This window comes from Hemiscyllium ocellatum (genome assembly GCF_020745735.1).
Source record: "Hemiscyllium ocellatum isolate sHemOce1 chromosome 27 unlocalized genomic scaffold, sHemOce1.pat.X.cur. SUPER_27_unloc_19, whole genome shotgun sequence".
Classification (NCBI taxonomy): Eukaryota; Metazoa; Chordata; class Chondrichthyes; order Orectolobiformes; family Hemiscylliidae; genus Hemiscyllium; species Hemiscyllium ocellatum.
The window spans coordinates 185,531-209,892 of NW_026867486.1; the positions used below are offsets into that span (position 1 = coordinate 185,531).

The 24,362-nt window shown below is 50.9% G+C and overlaps 4 protein-coding genes across 4 annotated transcripts in view; 3 read left to right on the plus strand and 1 right to left on the minus strand.

Moving 5' to 3' along the window:
* The window catches only part of LOC132807614 (zinc finger protein 271-like), a 34,201-nt gene extending 30,036 nt beyond the window's left edge, over nt 1-4,165 (minus strand). The window contains exons 1-2 of the mRNA XM_060821667.1: nt 4,145-4,165; nt 1,559-2,169 (exon numbers count right to left, since the gene is read on the minus strand). Coding sequence (XP_060677650.1) covers nt 1,559-2,169; nt 4,145-4,165 — 632 coding nt within the window. The remainder of the gene's footprint in view (nt 1-1,558; nt 2,170-4,144) is intronic.
* A 5,212-nt stretch (nt 4,166-9,377) lies between these two features.
* On the plus strand, nt 9,378-18,241 carry LOC132807609 (zinc finger protein 229-like). The gene has a single exon (XM_060821662.1). It carries the CDS (start codon nt 9,622-9,624, stop codon nt 10,969-10,971), a length of 1,350 nt encoding a protein of 449 aa, XP_060677645.1. The 5' UTR covers nt 9,378-9,621; the 3' UTR covers nt 10,972-18,241.
* Nucleotides 18,242-20,282: 2,041 nt separating this feature from the next.
* LOC132807615 (gastrula zinc finger protein XlCGF9.1-like) lies at nt 20,283-21,185 on the plus strand. The gene has a single exon (XM_060821669.1). The coding sequence runs from the start codon at nt 20,658-20,660 to the stop codon at nt 21,183-21,185; it is 528 nt and encodes a 175-aa protein (XP_060677652.1). The 5' UTR covers nt 20,283-20,657.
* Nucleotides 21,186-21,213: 28 nt separating this feature from the next.
* Nucleotides 21,214-24,362, plus strand: part of LOC132807616 (zinc finger protein 850-like) — an 85,311-nt gene continuing 82,162 nt past the window's right edge. Inside the window, exon 1 of the mRNA XM_060821670.1 lies at nt 21,214-21,672. Within this exon, the coding sequence (XP_060677653.1) occupies nt 21,214-21,672 (459 nt within the window). The remainder of the gene's footprint in view (nt 21,673-24,362) is intronic.

A 24,362-nucleotide genomic window follows, 5' to 3' on the forward strand; every position in this document is an offset into this window, starting at 1 on the left:
ACCCCCACAGTAGCAGGTCGAGGTGGACGGCATTTAAGGAGAAGCTGGATACAGACGTCAGGGAGAAAGGAACTGAAGGGAATGCTGCTGTAAGGGAAATCAAGTGTGAGCGAGTGAAGGGGAGGTGCGTAGAGGCTCACATGGGTCAGAAATACTGAGAGAGACCAGTTGAGCTGAAGGACCTGACTGGAGACTCAATGGGACAGAGAGTGAAATCTTGGATCCACCTGCAAGAGAAGGAGAAACACGTGATTTACCTTCCAGGATTAAGCAAGTCCCGCAGATTCTGCAGATCACTTTTTTGGTCAGAGCACTGAGTATCGGGGTTGGGGTCTGGACAGGACGTTGGTTAGGCCACTTTTGGAATACACAGGAACCTCGATTATCCAAAGGACACATGCAGGGTGTATTTCAGTCGCTTGACGATTAGATCCCTTACAGTGTGGAAACAGGCCCAACCAGTCCACACTGACCCTCCAAAGAGTAACCCACCCAGACCCATTTCCCTCTGACTAATGTACCTAACACGTCGGGCAACTTAGCATAGCCAATTCACCCTGACCTGCACATCTTTGGACTGTGGGACAGAACCGGAGCACTAGGAGGAAACCCACGCAGACGCGGGGAGAATGTGCAAACTCCACACAGTCTGTCGCCTGAGGCAGGAATGAAACCCGGGTCCCTGGTACTGTGAGGTAGCAGCACTAACCACTGAGCCACCGTGCTGGTTCATCTAATTCTGGATAATCGAAGTTCCTCTGCATTATGAGCACTTCTAGTCTATCGGAAGGATATTGCAAAACTTGAAAGGGTTCAGAAAGATTGACAAGGATGTTGCCAGGGTTGGAGGGTTTGAGCTACAGGGAGAGGCTGAACAGGCTGGGGATGTCTTCCCTGGAACGTCGGAAGCTGAGGGTTGACTTTAAGAGAGGTTTATAAAATCATGAGGGGCATGGATAGGGATAGACAAAGTCTTTTGCCAGAACTAGAGGGCATAGGTTTAGGGTGAGAGGGGAAAGATTTAAAAAGGGTCCTAAGGGGCAACATTTTTCACACAGAGGGTGGTGTGTGTGCGTGTGGAATGAGCTGTCAGAGGAAGTGGTGGAGGCTGGTACAATTGCAACATTTAAAAGGCATCCACTTGGGTATCTGTGTAAGGAGGGGTTTGGAGGGATAGGGCCAATTGCTGGCAAATGGGACTTGATTAGTTGAGGATATGGAGGAGTTGGAGCGAAGGGTCTGTTTCTGTGTTGTACATCTCTACTTCAGGAGGAAATGCGCAGTCGCAGGCTCGCAGAGCCACTGGCTGCCAAGGGGATGAGAGCACAGCAACTGCAGTGACCCTCCGCCCTCCCACCCAGGGTTCAGCCCTGGGCGGTGACTCACAGCAGCTGGCCCCGTCACTTGTGCCCCCGCTGGTGCCGCAGCAGGTGCTGGGAGTGAGCGAAGCCCCTCACAGACGGGGCAGGTGAATGGCCACTCCCCGGTGTGGACCCACTGGTGTGGCCGCAGGTTGGTCAGCCGGGTGAAGCCCTTGCCGCAGACGGATCAGATGAACGAGCGCTCGCCGCTGTGAAGCCGCCGGTGCGACAGCAGGTTGGAGGAGCAGGTGAAGCCCTTGCCGCACTCGGGGCAGGTGAACGGCCTCTCCCCGGTGTGGACTCGCTGGTGTGAGAACAGGCGGGACGAGCGGGTGAAGCCCTTGCCGCAGACCGAGCAGGTGAAGGGCCGCTCCCCGGTGTGGACCTGCTGGTGGGTCAGCAGGTTGGACGACCGGGTGAAGCCCTTGCCGCACACCGAGCAGGTGAAGGGCCGCTCCCCGGTGTGGACCCGCTGGTGGATCTGGAGGCCGGAGGAGTGGGGGAAGCCCTTGCCGCAGACGGAGCAGGTGAAGGGCCGCTCCCCGGTGTGGATCTGCTGGTGCCGCAGCAGGGTGGACGAGTGAGGGAAGCCCTTGCCGCACACCGAGCAGGTGAAGGCCCCCTCGCCGGTGTGGACCTGCTGGTGGGTCAGCAGGCTGGACGACTGGGTGAAGCCCTTGCCGCAGACAGAGCAGCTGAACGGCCTCTCCCCAGTGTGGACCCGCTGGTGGGACAGCAGGGCGGACGAGTGAGGGAAGCCCTTTCCGCAGACGGAGCAGGTGAAGGGCCACTCCCCGGTGTGGACCCACTGGTGCCGCAGCAGGGTGGACGAGTGAGGGAAGCCCTTGCCGCACACCGAGCAGGTGAAGGCCACCTCGCCAGTGTGGACCCACTGGTGCCGCAGCAGGGTGGACGAGTGAGGGAAGCCCTTGCCGCACACCGAGCAGGTGAAGGCCACCTCGCCAGTGTGGACCCGCTGGTGGGTCAGCAGGTTGGACGACTGGGTGAAGCCCTTGCCGCAGACGGAGCAGGTGAAGGGCCGCTCCCCGGTGTGGACCCGCTGGTGGGTCAGCAGGTTGGACGACTGGGTGAAGCCCTTGCCGCAGACGGAGCAGGTGAAGGGCCGCTCCCCGGTGTGGACCCGCTGGTGGGTCAGCAGGGTGGACGAGTCAGAGAAGCCCTTGCCGCACACCGAGCAGCTGAACGGCCTCTCCCCGGTGTGGACACGGCGGTGGATCTCCAGATCGGATGCGTAGTGGAATCCTTTCCCGCAATCCCCACACTTCCACGGTTTCTCCATGGCGCGCGGAATGCCTCCTGAGACTTCCTTTCCCCACAGTGGGCAAACTGGCTCAGGCACGTGCCCCTGTGGTTCAGGTAAAGACGATACTTTAAGAGCCTACTGAAGCAGACAAAAATGTTCAAAGAATTTTCCCCTTCTGGACTGAAAGAGGGACGTCTCTCCTGTCCCACGAATCAAGGGGCTCTGTCAGACCTTCACATGGTACTCAGTTGGGGAGCTCTACCTGCAAAGCTTCTCTTCTCATATCCTGTGAAAAGGGGATTACAAAAGTCATTGCTGCCTGCACATGACAGGAATTCAGAACAGATCATTCTAGTTTCTGTAGAACTTCCCTAAAACAATCAAGTTACAATATGCAGATGCCAGTGTTGGGCTGGGGTGTACAAAGGTTAAAAAAAAAAATCACACATCACCAGGTTGTAGTCCATTAGATTTGTTTAGAAGTTCGAGCTTTGAGAGCTCTGCACCTTCATCAGGTAGCTAGTAAAACCTCCAGGCGAAAAAGACAGCAGATGCTGGAGATCAGAGTGGTGCTGGAAAAGCACAGCAGGTCAGGCAGCATCCGAGGAGCAGGGAAAAAAAAAGACGTTTCAGGCAAAAGCCCTTCATCAGGAATGAGGACACTTTCCGAAACGTCGAATCTGCTTTTCCTGGTATGGAGGATGCTAACTATGAAGAGAGGTTGAATAGATCAGGATTATTTTCATTGGAAAGACGGAGGTTAAGGGGGGACCGGATTGAGGCCAACAAAATCATGAGGGGTATAGACAGGGTGGATAGCAAGAAATGTTTTTCCCCAGAGTGGAGGACTCAGTTACTGGGGTCATGAGTTCAAAGTGAGAGGGGAAAGATTTAAGATATGTATGGAAAGTTCTTTACGCAGAGGGTGCTGGGTACCTGGAATGTGTTGCCAGTGGAGATGGTAGGGACGGGAACGATGGTGTCATTTAAGATGTATCTCAACAGATACATGAAAGGGCAGGGAGCAGAGGGATACAGATCCTGAGAAAATAGGCAGCAGGTTTAGATAGAGGATCTGGATCGGTGCAGGCTTGGAGGGCCGAAGGGCCTGTTCCTGTGCTGGAATATTCTTTATTCTATCGGGAAAAGACACCTGCCACTCACCTCATCAATGGCCCTCCTGATTTTACAAAGTGTTATAAAGTGTGCTGGACACTCAATGGAATAGAGGCTATTGTATTTGACTTTGATCTATCTGTGGCCATTGGGAAGATGTTTCCATTGGTAGGAGAGACCAGGAGCCGAGGGCACAGCCTTAGACCTTTTAGAACGGAGATCAGGAGAAACCTCTTCAGACAGAGAGTGGGGAATCTGGGGAATTCACTGCCACAGGAGGCTGGGAGGCCAGGTCACGGAGGGTATTTAAGACTGAAATAGATGGGACAAACATGATTTACCATCCGGTGTGAAAGGAGTGCACTTCCTCAGCTCCTGCAGATCTTTGGCCCGGGGAACGTGCAGTCCCAGCCTCAAACAGCATCGGTCCCACGGGAAGCAAAGGGAGCGAGAGCGGCCAGTCCGGCAGAAAGGAAGCCTCGCTCCCTTCCCGCTTCACCCACTGTCTTCGAACGGGGCACAATCCCCCCACGGGGCACGATCCCCCCCCAGTCCTGGGTGGGATTCGCTGCAGACTTCAACTCCGTGCGATCACGTTGGGAAGGCGCCTGTGTGTCCGCAGGGTCGGCGATCGATTGAAGGCCTTGCCGCCCCCGGGGCAGGTGAGAGGCCTCTCCCTGGTGTGTGGAGGCGCCGGTGCGTCTGCAGGTGGGACAGCTGGGTGAAGGGCCTTGCCACACTCGGGGCAGGGGTACGGCCTGTCCCCGGTGTGGACCCGCCGGTGCCTCAGCAGCTTGGAGGACCCAATGAAGGCCTTGCAGGACTCGGGGCAGGAGAACGGCCTCTCCCCGGTGTGACCGCGCCGGTGGATCTCCAGCTCAGAGGGGACTCGAAACCCCTTCCCGCATTCCCCACACTTCCACGGTTTCCCCACGGCGCGGGCTCCCTCCAGGTTCGATGCGGAGAGTCGCCCGAGGCTGGAATTGAACCCAGGTCCCTGGCACTATGAGGCATCGGTGCTACCTACTGAGCCACCATGCCACCCTCATGCAGTTTGCTAACCTAGTTATCTGCCCCCCCCGCCCTCTCTCTCTACCATATTGACAGACCAAGATGTGGGGGGAGGGGAAAGAGAATCAGAGCAAGAACTTTGCTTTGGTAACAAGACCTAGAACATGCTCGCTCTGAGGATGACTGTAGTGGAGTCGATCAATACCCAAGTGAGACTGGAGGGACCCTATAGAGGAATACACTTACAGGACTCTGTGGATATAGAGAGGAATGAGTCTGACTAGATTCATCCACAGAGTCAGCATTGAGCCCAGTATTCTCCTGTCCTGTAAAGGGTATGACTGGAAATACATGACATGTTGTGGTTCTGTTCGTCGAGCTGGGAATTTGTGTTGCAGACGTTTCGTCCCCGGTCTAGGTGACATCCTCAGTGCTTGGGAGCCTCCTGTGAAGCGCTTCTGTGATCTTTCCTCCGGCATTTATAGTGGTTTGTCTCTGCCCGCTTCCGGTTGTCAGTTCCAGCTGTCCGCTGCAGCGGTCGGTATATTGGGTCCAGGTCGATGTGCTTATTGATTGAATCTGTGGATGAGTGCCATGCCTCTAGGAATTCCCTGGCTATTCTCGGTTTGGTTTGTCCTATAATAGTAGTGTTATCCCAGTCGAATTCATGTTGCTTGTCATCTGCGTGTGTGGCTACCAAGGATAGCTGGTCGTGTCGTTTCGTGGCTAGTTGGTATTCATGGATGCGGATCGTTAGCTGTCTTCCTGTTTGTCCTATGTAGTGTTTTGTGCAGGCCTTGCATGGGATTTTGTACACAATAAGGACTGCACAAAACACTACATAGGACAAACAGGAAGACAGCTAATGATCCGCATCCATAACACTACTATTACAGGACAAGCCAAACAGAGAACAGCCAGGGAATTCCTGGAGGCATGGCACTCACCCACAGATTCAATCAATAAACACATCGACCTGGACCCAATATACCGGCCACTGCAGCGGACAGCTGGAACTGACAATCGGAAGCGGCAGAGACAAACCACTATAAATGCCGGAGGAAACAACACAGAAGTGCTTCACAGGAGACTCCCAAGCACTGAGGATGTCACCCAAACAAGGATCGAAACGTCTGCAACACACATTCCCAGCTCGGCAAACAGAACCACAACAACGAGCAGCCGAGCTACAAATCTTCTCCCAAACTTGGAATACATAACATGGCTACAACACTATGATATAACTAGAAATAATTATAAATCAAATTTATACAGCTGTAAATAAATACATATTGTACAGTAACACTATGATATATCCCTGTCCAGTATGACTTTTACTGTTCAGTTAAACGAAACTTGAAAGGGTTCAGAAAATGTTAACAAAGATGTTGCCAGGGTTTGAGCTACAGGGAGTGGCTAAATAAGCTGGGGCTGTTTTCCCTGGAGCATCGGAGGCTGAGGGGTGACCTTATAGAGGTTTATAAAATGATGAGGGGCATGGATAGGGTGAATAGACAAGGTCTTTTCCCTGGGGTGGGAGAGTCCAGAACTAGAGGTGAGAGGGGAAAAGACATAAAAAGGACCTAAGGGGCAACTTTGTCAGTCAGAGGGTGGTGCGTGTATGGAATGAGCTGCCAGAGGAAGTGGTAGAGGCTGGGACAATTGCAACATTTAAAAGGCATCTGGATGGGAATATGAATGGGAAGGGTTTGGAGGGACGTGCTGGCACATCGGACTAGATCAATTTTGGCTATGTGCTCGGCATGCACCAGTTGCACATAGGGTCTCTGTGTGCTATACATCTGTATGACTCTCAATGCTGTCCAGGTGAGTCAGTGATGTTATAACAACAACACTGGACCAGCAATCCAGAGGCCCCAGGCAAATAATCTGGGCTCATGGGTTCAAATACCAGTAAAAACAAACATTGGGGAAATTAAATTTATTTTTTTAAATCTGAATTGAAAACTAGTCTCAGTCATTGAGAGAATGAAACTTTTCTGAAAACCCATTTGATTCAATAACGCTCTTCAGGGAAGGAAACCCGCTAGCATTAACTTGGTGCTGCCTGCATATGATGGCTCACGTGCTTGACTTTTAAAATGCCCCCTAAAGTCTGGCAATCCTCTTGTCTGAAGGGCAGTTCGGGACAAAAACATTGTTGGCCTTGCCAAAAAAAAAGCCCACATTCCATGAAGGAGTTTTTCTCGAATGTGACTTCACATCTGCAAATGGGTCACATCAGAACATCCAGACAAATAAGCACCAAAATGTCTGGTGCTGCAGAGTACAGCAGGTCAGCCAGCATCTGAGGAGCAGGAGGTTTGATGTTTTGGGCATAACCCCGTGATTAGGAATGTGGGGTGGGCCCAAAGGGGCTGAGAGATAAATGGGAGGGAGGTGGGACTGGGGGAAGGGAGCTGAGAATGCTATGGGTAGATGAAAGCGGGGGAAGAAGGTGACAGGTCAGAGAGGAGGGTGGAGCAGATAGATGGGAAGGCAGATGGACAGGTGGGACAGTTCAAAAGAGCATTCCCAAGTTCGAGGGTTGTCTCTGGGATTGGGCGGGGGGGAAATGAGGAAACTGGTGAAATCAATATTGATCCTGTATGGTTGGAGGGTCCCAATGCAGAGGCATTCTTCCTCCAGGTATCAGGTGGCCTAGGACCCTGCACCCACATGGCATCAACATCGATTTCACCAGTTTCCTCACATTCCCTCCCCCCCCCACCCCAGCTCCAACCCTCCAACTCAGCACCACCCTCTTGAACTGTCCCACCTGTCCATCTTCCTTCCCACCAATCTGCTCCACCCTGTCGCCATCACCTCCCACCCAACCTGCATCTACCTTACCCCCAGCCCCACTCCCACCTTCCTATTTATCTCTCAGCACCCTTTCCACCCCTCCACCCCCTCCCCTCCGCAATTCCTGATGAAGGACACGAGAGAGACAGAGAGAGACACATATACACACACACAGACAGACACAGAGACACAGACAGCGATCTAGACCAATGCATCCAGCATATGCACCTTTCCTGAGTTCACCTCCTTTCACTTCACTTCCTACAAACCAACAGTTTAATCCCAAAATGAGAAAAGAAATGGAATAGGAGGGGTGAGAAGAGAGGGTGCTGTACTCACAGAGGTTGGTGCAGTCTGGGGTAACACTCAATCTTCATTCAGAGAGAGAGAGAGCAGCAGGAGCTCATGATCCAACTTCCGCATTCAGACAATGAGGGGATGCTCTGATTGGTAGGAGGTCCAGCCTTCCATCCGGTCCTCCAAGGCTCCCCATTGGTCATGCCTCCCCGTTTCGAGGGGAAGGGAGAGAGGTCACGTGGGCGTCACAAAGACCAGCGCGGCGCGTTGGACCAATGGGAAAGGCTGGAACGCCGCACGGGCGGGCGCTCCGTCCAATCAACGCGCGGCCTTTGTGACGACGGCGCTCCGTCGATTCACGTGACCGGTTGCTCCTGCACATGCGCCGTTGCGGTGGGGGGTTAAGGGAAGCTGATGTTATGTTGGTCTGGAGGGTCCCTGTATCCAGGAAGAGGTGAGTGTGGCTCAGTCAATGAGCATCAGTCAGATCTTGCTGGAGCATGGGGGGGAGGTGGGATATTAGGTACAGCAAGAGTTAAAGAGTGTGTGGGATGGAGATTTACAGCTTTTTTAGGTAATAAGTCCCTTTCTGAACAATACTGGGGGATGGGTGATATCAGAAACAGCAGAGTGAGAATTGAAGAAAAGTGTGTGTGTGTGTGTGTGTGGAGATTTGCAACACTTTTTAAAGTTAAAAATCACACAACTCTAGGTTATAGGAGAAAATGAGGTCTGCAGATGCTGGAGATCAGAGCTGAAAATGTGTTGCTGGAAAAGCTCAGCAGGTCAGGCAGCATCCAAGGAACAGGAGATTCGACGTTTGGGCCAGAGCCTTTCTTCAGGGCTTATGCCTAAAAAGGTCGAATCTCCTGTTCCTCGGATGCTGCCTGACCTGCTGCGCTTTTCCAGCAACACCCTGCTCACCAGCATCTGCTGTCTTTTTCGCCTGGAGGTTTTACTAGCTACCTGATGAAGGTGCAGAGCTCTGAAAGTTCAAACTTCTAAACAAATCTAATGGACTACAACCTGGTGATGTGTGATTTTTTTTTTACCTTTGTACACCCCAGCCCAACACTGGCATCTGCATATTGTAACTTGATTGTTTTAGGGAAGTTCTACAGAAACTTGGTGGCACGGTGGCACAGTGGTTAGCACTGCTGCCTCACAGCACCAGGGACCTGGGTTCAATTCCCGCCTCAGGCGACTGACTGTGTGGAGTTTGCACATTCTCCCCGTGTCTGTGTGGGTTTCCTCCGGGTGCTCCGGTTTCCTCCCACAGTCCAAAGATGTGCGGGTCAGGTGAATTGGCCATGCTAAATTGCCCGTAGTGTTAGGTAAGGGGTAAATGTAAGGGTATGGGTGGGTTTCGGCGGGTCGGTGTGGACTTGTTGGGCCGAAGGGCCTGTTTCCACACTGTAAGTCTAATCTAATCTAGTCTAATCTAGAAACTAGAATGATCTGTTCTGAATTCCTGTCATGTGCAGGCAGCAATGACTTTTGTAATCCCCTTTTCACAGGATATGAGAAGAGCAGCTTTGCAGGTAGAGCTCCCCAACGGAGTACCATGTGAAGGTCTGACAGAGCCCCTTGATTCGTGGGACAGGAGAGACGTCCCTCTTTCAGTCTAGAAGGGGCAAATTCTTTGAACGTTTTTGTCTGCTTCAGTAGGCTCTTAAAGTATCGTCTTTACCTGAACCACAGGGGCATGTGCCTGAGCCAGTTTGCCCACTGTGGGGAAAGGAAGTCTCAGGAGGCATTCCACGCGCCATGGAGAAACCGTGGAAGTGTGGGGATTGCGGGAAAGGATTCCGCTCCCCCTCCAAGCTGGAGATCCACCGCCGTGTCCACACCGGGGAGAGGCCGTTCAGCTGCTCGGTGTGCGGGAAGGGCTTCAGCGACTCGTCCACCCTGCTGACCCACCAGCGGGTCCACACCGGGGAGCAGCCCTTCACCTGCTCGGTGTGCGGGAAGGGCTTCACCCGGCTGTCCATCCTGCTGACCCACCAGCGGCTCCACACCGGGGAGAGGCCGTTCGCCTGCTCCGAGTGCGGGAAGGGCTTCGGCGACTCGTCCACCCTGCTGCGGCACCAGCAGGTCCACACCGGGGAGAGGCCCTTCACCTGCTCCGTCTGCGGCAAGGGCTTCACCCAGTCGTCCACCCTGTTCTCACACCAGCGGGTCCACACCGGGGAGAGGCCGTTCAGCTGCTCCGTCTGCAGCAAGAGCTTTACCCAATCGTCCACCCTGCTGACCCACCAGCGGATCCACACCGGGGAGGGGGCCTTCACCTGCTCCGAGTGCGGGAAGGCCTTCACTAAGTCGGTGAAACTGAAGTCCCACCAGCGGGTCCACACCAGGAAGCGGCCCTTCACCTGCTCCGTCTGCGACAAGGGCTTCGCCCGCTCGTCCGACCTGCTAACCCACCAGCGGGTCCACACCGGGGATAGGCCGTTCAGCTGCTCGGTCTGCGGCAAGAGCTTTACCCGCTCGTCCGACCTGCTAACCCACCAGCGGGTCCACACCGGGGAGAGGCCGTTCAGCTGCTCGGTCTGCGGCAAGAGCTTTTCCCGCTCGTCCAACCTGCTGACCCACGAGCGGCTCCACACCGGGGAGCGGCCCTTCACCTGCTCCATCTGCGGCAAGGGCTTCACCCGCTCGTCGCACCTGCTGCGGCACCAGCGGGTCCACACCGGGGAGCGGCCCTTCACCTGCTCGGTGTGCGGCAAGAGCTTTACCCGCTCGTTCAACCTGCTGGCCCACCAGCGGGTCCACACTGGGGAGCGGCGCTTCACCTGCTCAGTCTGTGGCAAGGGCTTCCCTCACTCGTCCACCCTGCTGCAGCACCGGCAGGTCCACACCGGGGAGCGGCCCTTCACCTGCTCCGTCTGCGGCAAGGGCTTCCCTCACTCGTCCGACCTGCTGCGGCACCAGCAGGTCCACACCGGGGAGAGGCCGTTCACCTGCTCGGTCTGCGGCAAGAGCTTTACCCGCTCGTCCGACCTGCTGGCCCACCAGCGGGTCCACACCGGGGAGAGGCCGTTCAGCTGCTCGGTCTGCGGCAAGAGCTTCACCCGCTCGTTCAACCTGCTGGCCCACCAGCGGGTCCACACTGGGTAGCGGCCCTTCACCTGCCTGGTCTGCGGCAAGGGCTTCCCCCATTCGTCCGGCCTCCAGATCCACCAGTGGGTCCACACGGGGGAACATCCTTCCGATAGACCAGAAGTGCACATAATACAGAGAAACTTCGATTATCCAGAATTAGATGAACCAGCACGGTGGCTCAGTGGTTAGCGCTGCTACCTCACAGTACCAGGGACCCAGGTTTCATTCCTGCCTCAGGCGACAGACTGTGTGGAGTTTGCACATTCTCCCCGCGTCTGCGTGGGTTTCCTCCTAGTGCTCCGGTTCCGTCCCACAGTCCAAAGATGTGCAGGTCAGGGTGAATTGGCCATGCTAAATTGCCCGTCGTGTTAGGTATATTAGTCAGAGGGAAATGGGTCTGGGTGGGTTACTCTTCGGAGGCTCAGTGTGGACTGGTTGGGCCTGTTTCCACACTGTAAGGGATCTAATCGTCAAGCGACTGAAATACACCCTGCATGTGTCCTTTGGATAATCGAGGTTCCTGTGTATTCCAAAAGTGGCCTAACCAACGTCCTGTCCAGACCCCAACCCCTATACTCAGTGCTGTGACCAATAAAGTGATCTGCAGAATCTGCGGGACTTGCTTAATCCTGGAAGGTAAATCACGTGTTTCTCCTTCTCTTGCAGGTGGATCCAAGATTTCACTCTCTGTCCCATTGAGTCTCCAGTCAGGTCCTTCAGCTCAACTGGTCTCTCTCAGTATTTCTGACCCATGTGAGCCTCTACGCACCTCCCCTTCACTTGCTCACACTTGATTTCCCTTACAGCAGCATTCCCTTCAGTTCCTTTCTCCCTGACGTCTGTATCCAGCTTCTCCTTAAATGCCATCCACCTCGACCTGCTACTGTGGGGGTCATTCCCGCTGCAGACAGAGGTCTCTCCTTTGTAACCTCTTCAAAAGATTAACCGCTGACTTCCCCCTTCAGTCTTTTCTATTTCTGGGTCTCCCCGCTGTTGCGAAACTTGGAATGGTTCAGAAAAGATTTACAAGGATGTTGCCAGGGTTGGAGGATCTGAGCTACAGGGAGAGGCTGAACAGGCTGGGGCTGTTTTCCCTGGAGCGTCGGAGGCTGAGGGATGACCTTATAGAGGTTTACAAAATTATGACCGGCATGGATAGGATAAATAGGCAAAGTCTTTTCCCTGGGGTTGGGGAATCCAGAACTAGAGGGCATAGGTTTAGGGTGAGAGGGGAAGATATAAAAGAGACCTACAGGGCAACTTTTTCATACAGAAGGTGGTGTGTGTACGGAATGAGCTGCCAGAGGATGTGGTGGAGGCTGGTACAATTACAACATTTAAGAGGCATTTGGATGGGTATATGAATAGGAAGGGTTTGGAGGGATATGAGCCGGGTGCTGGCAGGTGGGACTAGTTTGGGTTGGGATATTTGGTCGGTATGGACGGGTTAGACCGAAGGGTCTGTTTCCGTGCTGTACATCTCTTGACAAAGCCTTGTCTGAGGGTGAAATGTTGTCATTCCCGTTGATGCGGGTGGTCCCCTGTCTGTTGTCCTTTTTGTTTCCTTTCTCGGAAAGGACGTCGCGGACATGGGCAGCGTTCCCGAGCCCCGCTCCGGAACGGGCTGTTCCGTCCTCTTCCAGGCCCCGGGGTGGGGGGAAGGGGCAGCTTGAGTGCAGTGGGAGAGTGGGCCGTTCACCGGGAGGGTGCCAATGGGACGGGAGAGCGGTACCGGTAATGGGGCGAGGGGGAGATGCCTCAGACCGCCAGAAACACTGGGGCAGCTGCTCGCGTGCTCCTTTTGGATCTCACAGCACAGGGAGGCCATTCATCTGATTACCTCCCCGTCTCTGTCTCTCTGGCTCTGTCTCTGGCTCTCTCTGTCTGTGTCTCTGCGTCTGCCTCTGCGTCTGTCTGTCTCTCTGAGGTGACAGCGGATTCCAGCATATTGCTGCTTGCTGGGTAAACCTGTTTTTCCTCTGTTTTCCCCCTCTCTCTCCTGCTCAAACCCCTGAACTTCAGGCCGCCCCTGACCTTGTCACTATCAGTGAATAGGGAACAGCTTTTCTTCCTCCACCTTATCTGAACCTATCACAATCTTCCCCACTTTCACCAGTTGTATCTGTGTGTGACCCTCTCTTTCTGTGTCTCTTTCTCTCCTAAGCCCCCTCCCTCACCACATCCCATTTACCCACCCCCTCCTGTCATGCTCCCACTTTCAAACGGTCTCGTTGTGTTTTCACTGCCTCTTCCCCATCGTTTCCGTCAAGCACCTCATCTCACGCTTAGAACCCCTGCAGTGTAGGAGCAGGCCCTTCAGCCCATCCAACCCACACCAACCCTCCCTCACCCAGACCTCTGCCCGTAACCCTGCAATTCCCATTGACTAACCCACCTAGCCTACACATCCCTGGGCACTATGGGTAATTTAGCACGGCCAATGCCCCCTAACCTGCACAGCCCTAGGCACTATGGGTAATTTAGCACGGCCAATGCCCCCTAACCTGCACAGCCCTAGGCACTATGGGTAATTTAGCACGGCCAATGCCCCCTAACCTGCACAGCCCTAGGCACTATGGGTAATTTAGCACGGCCAATGCCCCCTAACCTGCACATCCCCAAACACTATGTAATTTAGCACGGCCAGGCCACCCAAACCTGCACATCCCTGGATAGTATAGGACAATTTAGCCTGGCCAATCCTACACTAAGGGTGGATTGGCCATGCTAAATTACCCATAGTACCCAGGGATGTGTAGGTTAGGGTCGATTGGCCATGCTAAATTACCCAATCCTACACATCCCTGGGTACTGTTAGGATAAAATAGGTCAAGGGAGGGTGGAGCTATAGCTGCTGTTTGGGGAATTGAAACTGTAGCTGTAGCTGCTACTTGGGAAATCGAAACTGTTGCTTACGTGGCCAGCTCAGCTGCCAACGCCCAAATGAGCTCAATAACAGGAAACGCCTAGCAAACGCGAAATGTCCTAATAAGGCAATGCTTAGTAGCTCCGCGAAGCTCTGCTTAGCAAAGAGTATATCAGGAGCAGATTTGGGAGGGGAAGGCAGAACGCGCCTTCTCCAGTGAATGCATGGTGATTCACTGTATCAGCTACGATTCTGCAATAAAGCCTGCTTGTGCCAAACAATTGAGCATCTGTTGTCTCTCCTCCTAAAACGAACATGCAAGGACAAATTCCATCCTAACATTTGGTGACTCCCAACGCGGGGAGGAAAGAGATAACAGTTGGCAGACCGGTTAGCAGACAACCTTCGGCGCCGAATCTTATTAAGGTATGGAAGTGCCTGTTACATCTAAAACTTCCAGTAGTTAATTTTTGAGTTAGTTCTTGTCTGCTTTCTGATCCTCACCAACCCAAATTGATTTAACCGGGCCACAGAGGCACAGAATCTTGGCTGGTAAGTCATTTTTTTTTAATCTAAAGTAGTGTAAAACTTGGAAGTAATGAGAGCCTTTGACATTAAAATTCTCCACGTATTTTTAAAATTCTCCTGCGTGGAGGGGTGGGGGTATCACGTGGAACTTGGAATTAATAAACGCGGGAGACGCGTGGAACTCGGTGGTAACGAGGACCCCGTAGCACAGACCTTAAAATTCCTAGAAGTGAGGGGCATTGGGTAAGGAGAGAGACAGAGGACAGAGACAGACAGAAACAGAGATACAGAGAGACCGACACAGGAAGAGAGTGAGAGAGAGAGAGAAAAAGAGAGAAAGAGGGAGATAGATAAAGAGAGACAGAAGGTAATAAAGACAAAGGGGAGAGAAACAGAGAAAAGGGAAGAGAAAGCAAGAGAGAAGGATAGAGAAAAAGGATTGCGAGAAATAAGGGTTAGGGGTAAGGAGACTCGCAGCAGCCAGCGAAGAGAGAGAGAGCGAGCCGATCTGTCCCAGCAGCCTGAGGAGAGAGAGAGTGAGTGAGTGAAAAGAGCTGTACAACTGACAGAAAGTTTAACCCTTTGTGATTTGGTTTGAATGCACATTTTTTTGTTGGTGATTGAATGTGTAAGTTTTATTCCCTGGAGCTTGAGTTCCAGGACTGTTTTAAATGTGATTTTTATGGAAACTTAACATGATTTTTTTTTAAGGTTGATGACTTCTGTTCTTTTAAAAGTCATGACTGCCTTACTATCCGATTCTAACTAATCTCTTTTATCTTTTCATAAAAGCAATGTATGGAGGACAGTTGAAGTTTCAGTTCAACAGGAGGTTGTCGTAAAAACGAAAACTTCCATGGTTATTATCTGTGACCTTGGATTCGGCCATTGTTCATGCATTAGAAGTTTTTTTTAACTTGAATTGGCAAATTCTTGTAAGACAGCTCTGATTATTTTACGACCTATAGTATTGTAATTGAGTAATGATTGGTCAGGAGTACTTAAGAAAACTAATTTTGGATCTAAATTAGGGGACTAAAACTGGGTGATTACAGTGGATTTCAAAATTGGGAACTGTATGAATTTTACATTTTAAATATTGAATACTGAATAAATGGACGTAAATATATAAATATGTTTACAAGTTAGGAACAGGCTTTAAAGTTAGTCAAGCATGAATTGATAAATTGGTGTTTGAAGTTATGGGAAGCTAGGAACATTGCAATATTTCTTAAAATAAAGAAAAAGGGAAGAACGTAACGACTTGTCCCCTTCGGGAAGTACCAATAGGGGACAAGGAGATTGGGTTTGTGTGTGTCCCCCTCACCAGTGGGGAGGTCGGAACATCTAAAAGGAAATGACGGTCCTGGTTGAGAATCCGGTAGGATTGTCAGAACAAATTGATCTATTTTTGAGGCCCAGTCTGTATATGTGGGCTGAGTTAATGGCTATTTTGAATATACTATTTACTGGGGAAGAGAGGGGACTTATATGGGGATGCTGGACAGGGAAAGATACAGAAGATAGAAGGGTGGAGTGGGAAAAACCCATTAGATGAATTGTTAGGAGAGGCACAGAAAGTGTTTGTAAAGAGAGAGGACGAGAGACAGAAGCAGAAGGCGAAAATGACGGTCGCTGCGGTTGATGAGGTAATTAGGAGAAGAATGGAACCAAGAGTGAGCAACCGGAGCAGCGGGTGACAGCATGGAGGGCAGAGAGGAAAGGGGATAGGGAGAGACAAGGAGGAGCATTTGGTAGAGGGTTTGAGCGACAGGGGCAGAGATGAAGGTCTCCACAGGCAGGATGCCATTATTGTGGAAGGATAGGGCATTTTAGGCGGGAGTGTCCTGATCTATAAAGGGAAGAAAGAGCCATTCCGCTTATGATTTTGATAACGACGGGGAGGGGGACAACAACTGGCATCATTTCTGAGCAGTCAGGGGTTAACAACCCAGTCATAGATTGGCTGAATAGTACATTCGGTAGATAGGGAACTGTGCTGGGACAGCTGGCCCTTGGTTTATGCATCTCTGTTGCTATCTTTATTACCTGTGGTGGTTGTTGTATACCATGTATCAGGAAGCTTGTGACACGACCGATTGACCGTGCCCTGACGGGAAAGGATGACCCCCACCCGCATACCAGGCAGCGGTGCTGGTGGAGCCTGTGATGGGGGCACCCCAAGGAAAGATTACAGGATCGAAACCAGAGGGAATGGAGGAGCTATGCCTGAGAGAGAAACACGGGACAATATATGATTTTGCTTTATAACTGTGTCACTCATTTCTAATCCTTCTCCTTTAGGGCCTCAGAATGTGAGGGCTGTGGTCCAAGGACCCCCTAGTTGTATATTTTTCCCGTTTAAATTTGCAACAGATAAATTTGTGCTTTTATGCTGCAGTTAGAGATTGTGAATTGCTATATGCCTCAAGACTCAAGAAACTATTGTTCACCCAAGAGATTCCTAGCCATCATCTGGTATTCCTAAATGGCTTCGATTGGTCTCGAAAGCCACTGATCACAGTAATAAGCCAGTTGCCACTGCCCGTGTCCATCCTTAACGTCTGTGAAATGGATGTGGGTTTTTGTTGGTCAGTGAAGAAGACTGGTTAGCCAGTAATGGGTAAGATTCCTCGAGCGAGGAACAACCTAAGACAGGCACAGTCGTGCATTGGCCTTCAGAATAGTGGCCTGTGGTCATGTGGCTTTAGCAGATCCCTGGCCTTTGCATCCGTGTCGGGAATCTGATTAAGTTTCTGGCTGGCAAAGCAGCTTGATAGAAGGAAAATCGTGCACTCAGTACATTGTATTCACAGTATTTTGGACAGATGAAAATGCCAGTTTTGTGGCAGCTTCCAGAACCGACTTAACAACAATCCTTTGGGAAGGAAGGAGAGCTCATTGAATCCTATTACAAAAGATTTGACACGATTTCAGTAGTTTAAAATTATTTTAGGATGTCATGATATAATATGACCGATTTTAATGAGTCGTTGTACAATTAGATGTTCTTTGGAAAACAGAATGAAGATTCTGCAGGCATCCTAACTCATCCACTTTGTGTTTTCCCTGGTTCTCTTCCTTTTGTTATCATGCTCAGTTTCACTGTGTTTTTTATCGTTTTGTTAGTTTTGAGATAGCTTTTTTTTAGTTGTTTTCTTTAAAAGAAATAACCTAGAATTGCCTACTAATTGTTAATTTTCGCTTGTTGCTTGTTTTGTAGCGGTATGCTGCTTAGGGACCCCTTCACCCTGAACTAATGTGTCCCTAGAACCGGTCGGCCTGGTTGAGATAACGTGTTCGGAGAAGCCAAAGGGACGTTTGGGGGGCGTCCACCGACACACCCGGCCCCGGTTGCCGTGCGACATTGCGTTTGTAGCGGTATGGGTTGATGTGGCCTCAGTAGAGGCCAAGGGAGGGAATGTTGGGATGTATATCTAATAGGCCTAGGGAGGGTAGAGTTGTAGTTACTGCTTGGGGAATCGGGGGGCGCTGCGGAGCAGTTGTTTGGACTGCTGACCGAAACTGCCTGTGCAGCTGGACTGCTGTTTACGAGACTGAAACTGTCTCGTAGACAGCTACCAAGGTCAGGCAGCACAATGGCAGGCTCTTCTCAGCGTAGCTGCCAAGGCCATAACAGGTGGCTGAGCTGTTGTTTACCAGACTGGAACCGTCTCGTGGATATTTGCCAAGGCCGAATGAGCTCTGTCACAGGAGACGCTTTGTGTGCGAGAGATCACGTGTGCGAGTAGTTACGTAGCTTAGCAAAAAATATATCAAGTGTGGATTTCTGGGGGAAAAACAGAATGTGCACCTTCTCCAGTGAAAGCATGTATTTCACTGTAATCAGCTACGATTCTGCGAAATAAACAACCTGCTTGTGCCAACTAATTGAGAGTCTGTGGTCTCTCCTCTAAATGAACACGCAAGGACAAATTTCTGTCCTAACAATATGAACAGGGCTGTATGTCAAAGGACAGCATTATTTCATCCTCTTCTACCTTTGGTGTTTGGTGTTCAGGAATTCTTGGGTGGAGTGAATGGAGTGGCGTGAATCTTCTACTCAATTTTTTAGTCTTCACTGGAGTCCTTTGACTAGTCTGTATAGTGGTGTTCCAGGTAGTGAGACTGTGGGCCTGAGGGGAGCTCCTGGTTTGAAGAGGAGAACAACAAAGTGCCATTCCTAGATGTCACAGTAGAGCGAACAGTTAAGGGGAACTTCAAACTAGCGTCTACAGGAAACAATACACACAGATCAAATACTTAACTACAGAAGCAATCATCCCAACACCCACAAACGAAGCTGCATCAGGAGATTAATTCAACAAGGCACCACACATTGCAGCACAGAGGAACTGCGATGGGCAGAAGAGAAATACGTATACGTACTCAAGAAGAACGGGTAACAATAAACCCAGTGCGCCATTTTCTCATTGATGCTTCCAAGCTGACCCTCAAATTTGGTTTGTCCCTGCATTCTTTCCTGGTTGTCTTTTTGTGGGTTTTGAAAACTTTCCCAATCCTCTGACTGAGGATAAGAGTTGGGAAGTTATTTTTAGATTAGACTTAGACTTACAGTGTGGAAACAGGCCCTTCGGCCCAACAAGTCCACACCGACCCGCCGAAGCGCAACCCACCCATACATTTACCCCTTACCTAACACTACGGGCAATTTAGCTTGTCCAATTCACCTGACCCGCACATCTTTGGACTGTGGGAGGAAACCGGAGCACCCGGAGGAAACCCACGCAGACACGGGGAGAATGTGCAAACTCCACACAGTCAGTCGCCTGAGTCGGGAATTGAACCCGGGTCTACAGGCGCTGTGAGGCAGCAGTGCTAACCACTGTGCCACCGTGCTGCCCACTATGTTGTGGCTGATAGGACATTGGGTAGACCACTTGGAATATTGTGTGTAATTCTGGTCTCGCTCCTATCAGAATGATGTTGTGAAACTTCAAAGGGTTCAGAACACATTTAAAACGATGTTGTCAGGGTTTGAGGTGAATGGGCTGGGCTGTATTTCCTTGTGCACCAGAGGCTGAGGGGTGACTGAGAGTCATTAATAAAATCATGAGAGGCATGGATAGGGTAAATAGACAAGGACATTTCCCTGGGTGAGAGAGTCCAGAACCAAAGGGCAAAAGGTTTAGAGTGGAGGAGGGCAAGATTTGAAAGGGTCTTAAGGAGTAACCTTTTCATGCAGAGAGTGGTGTGTGGAAGGAATGAGCTGCCAGAGGAAGTGGTGGATGTTGATACAGCTATGACATTTAAAAGGCATCTGGATAGGTATATGAATAGGAAAGGTTTAGAGGGATACGGGTAAGTGCTGGCAAATGGGACTAGATTAGGCCAGGATATCTGGATGGCCCGAAGGGGCTGTTCTGTGCTGTAAATCTGACTCTGGCTTGCCACGAACATTTGCCATGTCCGTATGTTTAGTTTCCCTCGGGTTGTCTGTGTCAATGTCTTGATGTCTCATTCCACCCACCACATACCACCACCCCCCCACCACCCACCACAGGGACGATAACCAATTCATGTCTGTTTTTTTTTTATCAAGAAGCTGTATTGCAGGTTCAACCTGAATTTACACTTCTTTTGCTTCCCAAAATCAGATTGCTCACTCTCAACAATATCCTGAAAGATATTAACTTTCACGTGGTGTTATCCAAAATTCTCGGATGTCAGTCCTGACGTTTTTGCTTTTTCTGTCCCTGTAAGATCCTGAATCAGCAACTTCAGGAGAATTAATTTGAGCGGAGTGAGAATGGAGTAGGAGGAGAGAGAGTGGGATGCTTTCAATTTTGTGGAACAGCAAAAGAAAAAAATGTTCTGCAGAAAGTGGAGGAGCTTGTTCTGAATTTCTACCCTGGCCTGAGCGTGATGACTTTTGTAATCTCTTTTTCCAGAGTATTTGAAGATCTGAAGACTGAAGTTTAAAAATCAACAGATGAAGGGCCTATGCCTGAATTGTCGATTCTCCTGCTGTTTGGATGCTGCCTGACCTGCTGTGCTGTTCCAGCACCGCACTTTTCAACTCCTCTCCAGCGTCTGCAGTCCCCACTTTCACATCAATGTCTGACAGTCACTCAATCCATCGGGACCTCCACGATTTTCAACTATGATTCTGTGAGAAGGAGCAAAACATTTTGGTTCCTGTTTCAGACCATTTTCAGCATCAGCGGGACTGAATGAGAGTCTGTACTGTTACAGCACACTGTGTGTAAAGCCTGAAACAGTTATACAGCCAGGAAAGAGGAATTTACTGTGGGCAGGGGCCGTACACGGGTCTGTAGCTGCGGCCATGGTGAAACCAGAGGAATCCCACACTGTGGAGAAACCGTGGAAGTGTTGCGACTGCGGGACAGGCTTCCATGCCCCATCTGTCCTGGAGATTCATCGGCGAAGTCACACCGGGGAGAGGCCATTCTCCTGCCCCGAGTGCGGGAAAGGCTTTACCTGCTCCTCCCACCTGCTGGACCACGGCCGAGTCCACACTGGGGAGAAGCCATTCTCCTGCCCTGAGTGTGGGAAGGGCTTCACCTACTCCTCCCACCTGGTGGCCCACCAGCGCGTCCACGCTGGGGAAAGGCCCTTCCCCTGCTCGGAGTGTGGGAAGGCCTTCAGCAAATCCTCGGACCTGCTGAAGCACCAATGGGTCCACAGAGGGGAGAGGCCATTCAGCTGCCCTGAGTGCGGGAAGACCTTCAGTGATTCCTCTACCCTGCTGAGGCACCAGTGGGTCCACATCGGGAAAAGGCCGTTCTTGTGCCCTGAGTGCAGGACGGGCTTCACCCGCTCTTCCGACCCATCTGCGGGTCCACACGGGTGAGAAGCCCTTTAGCTGCTCTGAGTGCAGGATGGCCTTCAGTAGGTCTTCCCACCTGCTGAGGCACCAGCGAGTCCACACTGGGGAGAGGCCGTACTCCTGCCTTCAGTGCGGAAAGTGCTTTACCCAGCCCTCCAACCTGCTGACCCACCAGCGGATCCACACCCGCGAGAGACCGTTCTCCTGCCCCGAGTGCGGGAAGGGTTTTGCTGTTTCCTCTAACCTCGTGGCCCACCGGCAGGTCCACACAGGGGCGAGGCCATTCAGCTGCCCCGAGTGCGGGAAGGCCTTCAGCAATTCCTCTGCCCTGCTTAGGCACCAGCGCATTCACACCGGAGAGAAGCCGTTCTCCTGCCCAGAGTGCGGGAAGGGCTTTACCCGCTCCTCCACACTACTGACCCACCAGCGGGTCCACACAGGGGAGAGGCCATTCAGCTGTCCCGAGTGCAGGAAGGCCTTCAGCGATTCCTCCGCTCTGCTGAAGCACCAGTGAGTCCACACCGGGGAGAGGCCCTTCAGCTGCCCTGAGTGCGGGAAGAGGTTTACGTTTTCCCGCAACTTGCGGAAGCACCAGTGGGGGCACCAGCGCTCACAACAAGCGGATTCCTCCACTGACACTGCTGTGAGTCCCCCCCAGGACAGATTCTCCTGACAGTGGGTGCAGTGGGAGAGTTGGTGCACTGTATTTGTTTTCGGTTGGACTGCAACCCCATGGTGACTCAGGGGTGGCATGGTGACTCAGTGATTAGCACTGCTGCCTCATGGCACCAGGAACCAAGGATCAATTCCACCCTTGGGGCAACTGTCTGTGTGGAGTTTGTGGAGGGTAGGAGAATGGATGAGATAAGAAACCGCTGCCTTTCTTGAGACAAGTCTCCCGGAGAGAACTTGCTGACTGATTGTCTGATCTACTGATCCTCACAGTGCCTCATTGCCCTCAGTTAACTGGAGGAGGTCCACACAGATGTACCGAAGCCCCTCTTTGGACTGTGGAAGGAAACCTGTGCAGACAGGGAAAACATGCAAACTCCACACAGACAGTTACCTGAGGCTGGAATTGAACTTGGGTCCCTTATGCTGTGAGGTAGCAATGCATAGCAGTGTGCTATCCCAATATGTGATAAAATTTGAATAAACCTACTAAGTTATAAATGTGTTCATAACAAGAACTTAGTGTAAATGTTTGGAAGCAAAAGTCCATCGGAATTGTCTTTGGGACGGATCCAAAACTTACTTCATTCATGATTGAAAATACTTTGATCTCTGGAACTGTCTGCCAGAGAGTGTGTTGGAGTCAGATTCAATTACGGTATTCAAAATAGAGGTGGATCATTAAACTGAAAAGGAAAGCAATTGCAGTGTTCAGTGAAGAATAGTACAAGGTACTGTAGTGGACGTCAGAGGATGAGTTTCCTGTTCACTTGCTCCTGTTACCATTTCAGGTTGCTGACTTTTCGTCAGCATCCTGCACATGTTGGGATTTTTTTCTCCTTTCTAGTATCTACTTGAGTGACTCAATGACAAATCTAATTTATGAATTGTTCCTATGATATCGACAGTGCTATATAAATTGTGGGTCACAACATGTCCAAGTGAGGAAAAACAAACTGTTCATCTTAAATATTTATTTTTAAACAATGGAAATAAAATTCATGTTTGGAAAACACACAACTTGCTGTGTAGTAAGATCATCATAAATAGGAATGGGAGTAAATAATTGACCATTGAGCTGCTCTGTCTTTCATTTATCTAAATTCTCTTCCCTGCACTTGTTTTTTCATGACTTCATCTGCTGAAGTGACTACACTCCAAAAGCTTGTGATTTCAACATAGAACTAGGAGCAAGAGTCGGCCTTCTGGCCCTTCGAGTCTGCTTCACCACTCAATAAAATCATGAATCATCTTTTCGTGGAGTATACTCCACTGACCTGCGTTTTCACCTGATCCCTTAATTCTTTTACGTTTTTGAAAAAAATATCTACTGCTTCTAGTGATTGCTGAAGTAATGTCAAATACTTCCCTGGGCAAGGAATTCCATATATTAACAACCCTCTGGGTGAAGAAGTTTCTTTTCAGTTCAGTTTTAAACCTGCTTCCTCTAATCTTGAGGCCACGCGGTCTTATCATAGTCTCACCTTCCAGTGCAACATCCTATTTGTATTTCTTTCAGAATTTAATATATTTCTGTAAGATCTTCCAAACAAACCTGCTGGACTAGAACCTGGTGTCATGTGACTTATGACTAAAAAATGTGTTACCACGCATCCTCATAGCAGTGGGATTTCAGGGCTCGAAGATTGGGACACTACCACTGCATCATAAAATAAAACCCTCTGCAGCAAATAGGTCCTCTTTTATTGAATGAATGGGGAGAGGTTTCTTCTCAACATGGGATACAAATATTATACCCTCAGAGCCCATTACACTGAATTGAGTCCTCTTCGGTTGAATGAATGGATGTGGAGGTGCCATAGTTCAAATCGTTAAAAATCACATCTTGCCCCTGAATATGTGACACTACCGCTATAGCCCCAGAGCCCGTTGCAGTAAATTGGGTCAGCTGCTGTTGAATGAATGAAAAGGGCGGATACACTGAGCCGCTTGTGACATTCCCCACCAATCCCAAAGCTTGTGGTCAGTACCGACCAATCGGAGAGAGAGATTGCAGAGGGTGGGACAACACGAGACGCAAACGCGGCCGCTATTGGTCAGATGGAGTAACGTGCGCTCTGATTGGAGGAGGCGCGGATGACGCGCGTCACTGAAGGAGACGGAAAGGAGAAGAGAAACAAAGATGGCGGCGCGAGGCTGCGGTTTCTGACGGAGGGAGGGGGGCAGACAGGCATCGTTTACCTCAGAAAATACCTTTAAAATACATTTCACATTAAAGTCGGAACTTTTCAAACAAGAGGTGACGGTTACCGGGTGAACGGGAAAACAAATTAAAACTGTCGGCGGTGGAGGAGAGAGAGCCGGCGCCCGCGGCTTCTTCGGCGGCGGCCGGAGCCCAGGAGCTCAACAACCCCCCGGAGCTGGAGGAAGGTCCGAGCTCCAAGAAGCGGGGGGTCCGGCTGGAGGCTGGATTTACTCAAGGCTTGTATCTATTAACTTATTTAAATGGTACCTACTGTATGGGGGTATGGTTTACATTAAAACCGGAGGATCATGTCAGAGTGTTTG

Excerpts from the sequence above, each read along its gene's own strand:
- LOC132807609 (XM_060821662.1), top strand. The coding sequence starts at position 9,622 with ATGGAGAAACCGTGGAAGTGTGGGGATTGCGGGAAAGGATTCCGCTCC.
- LOC132807615 (XM_060821669.1), top strand. The coding sequence starts at position 20,658 with ATGGTGAAACCAGAGGAATCCCACACTGTGGAGAAACCGTGGAAGTGT.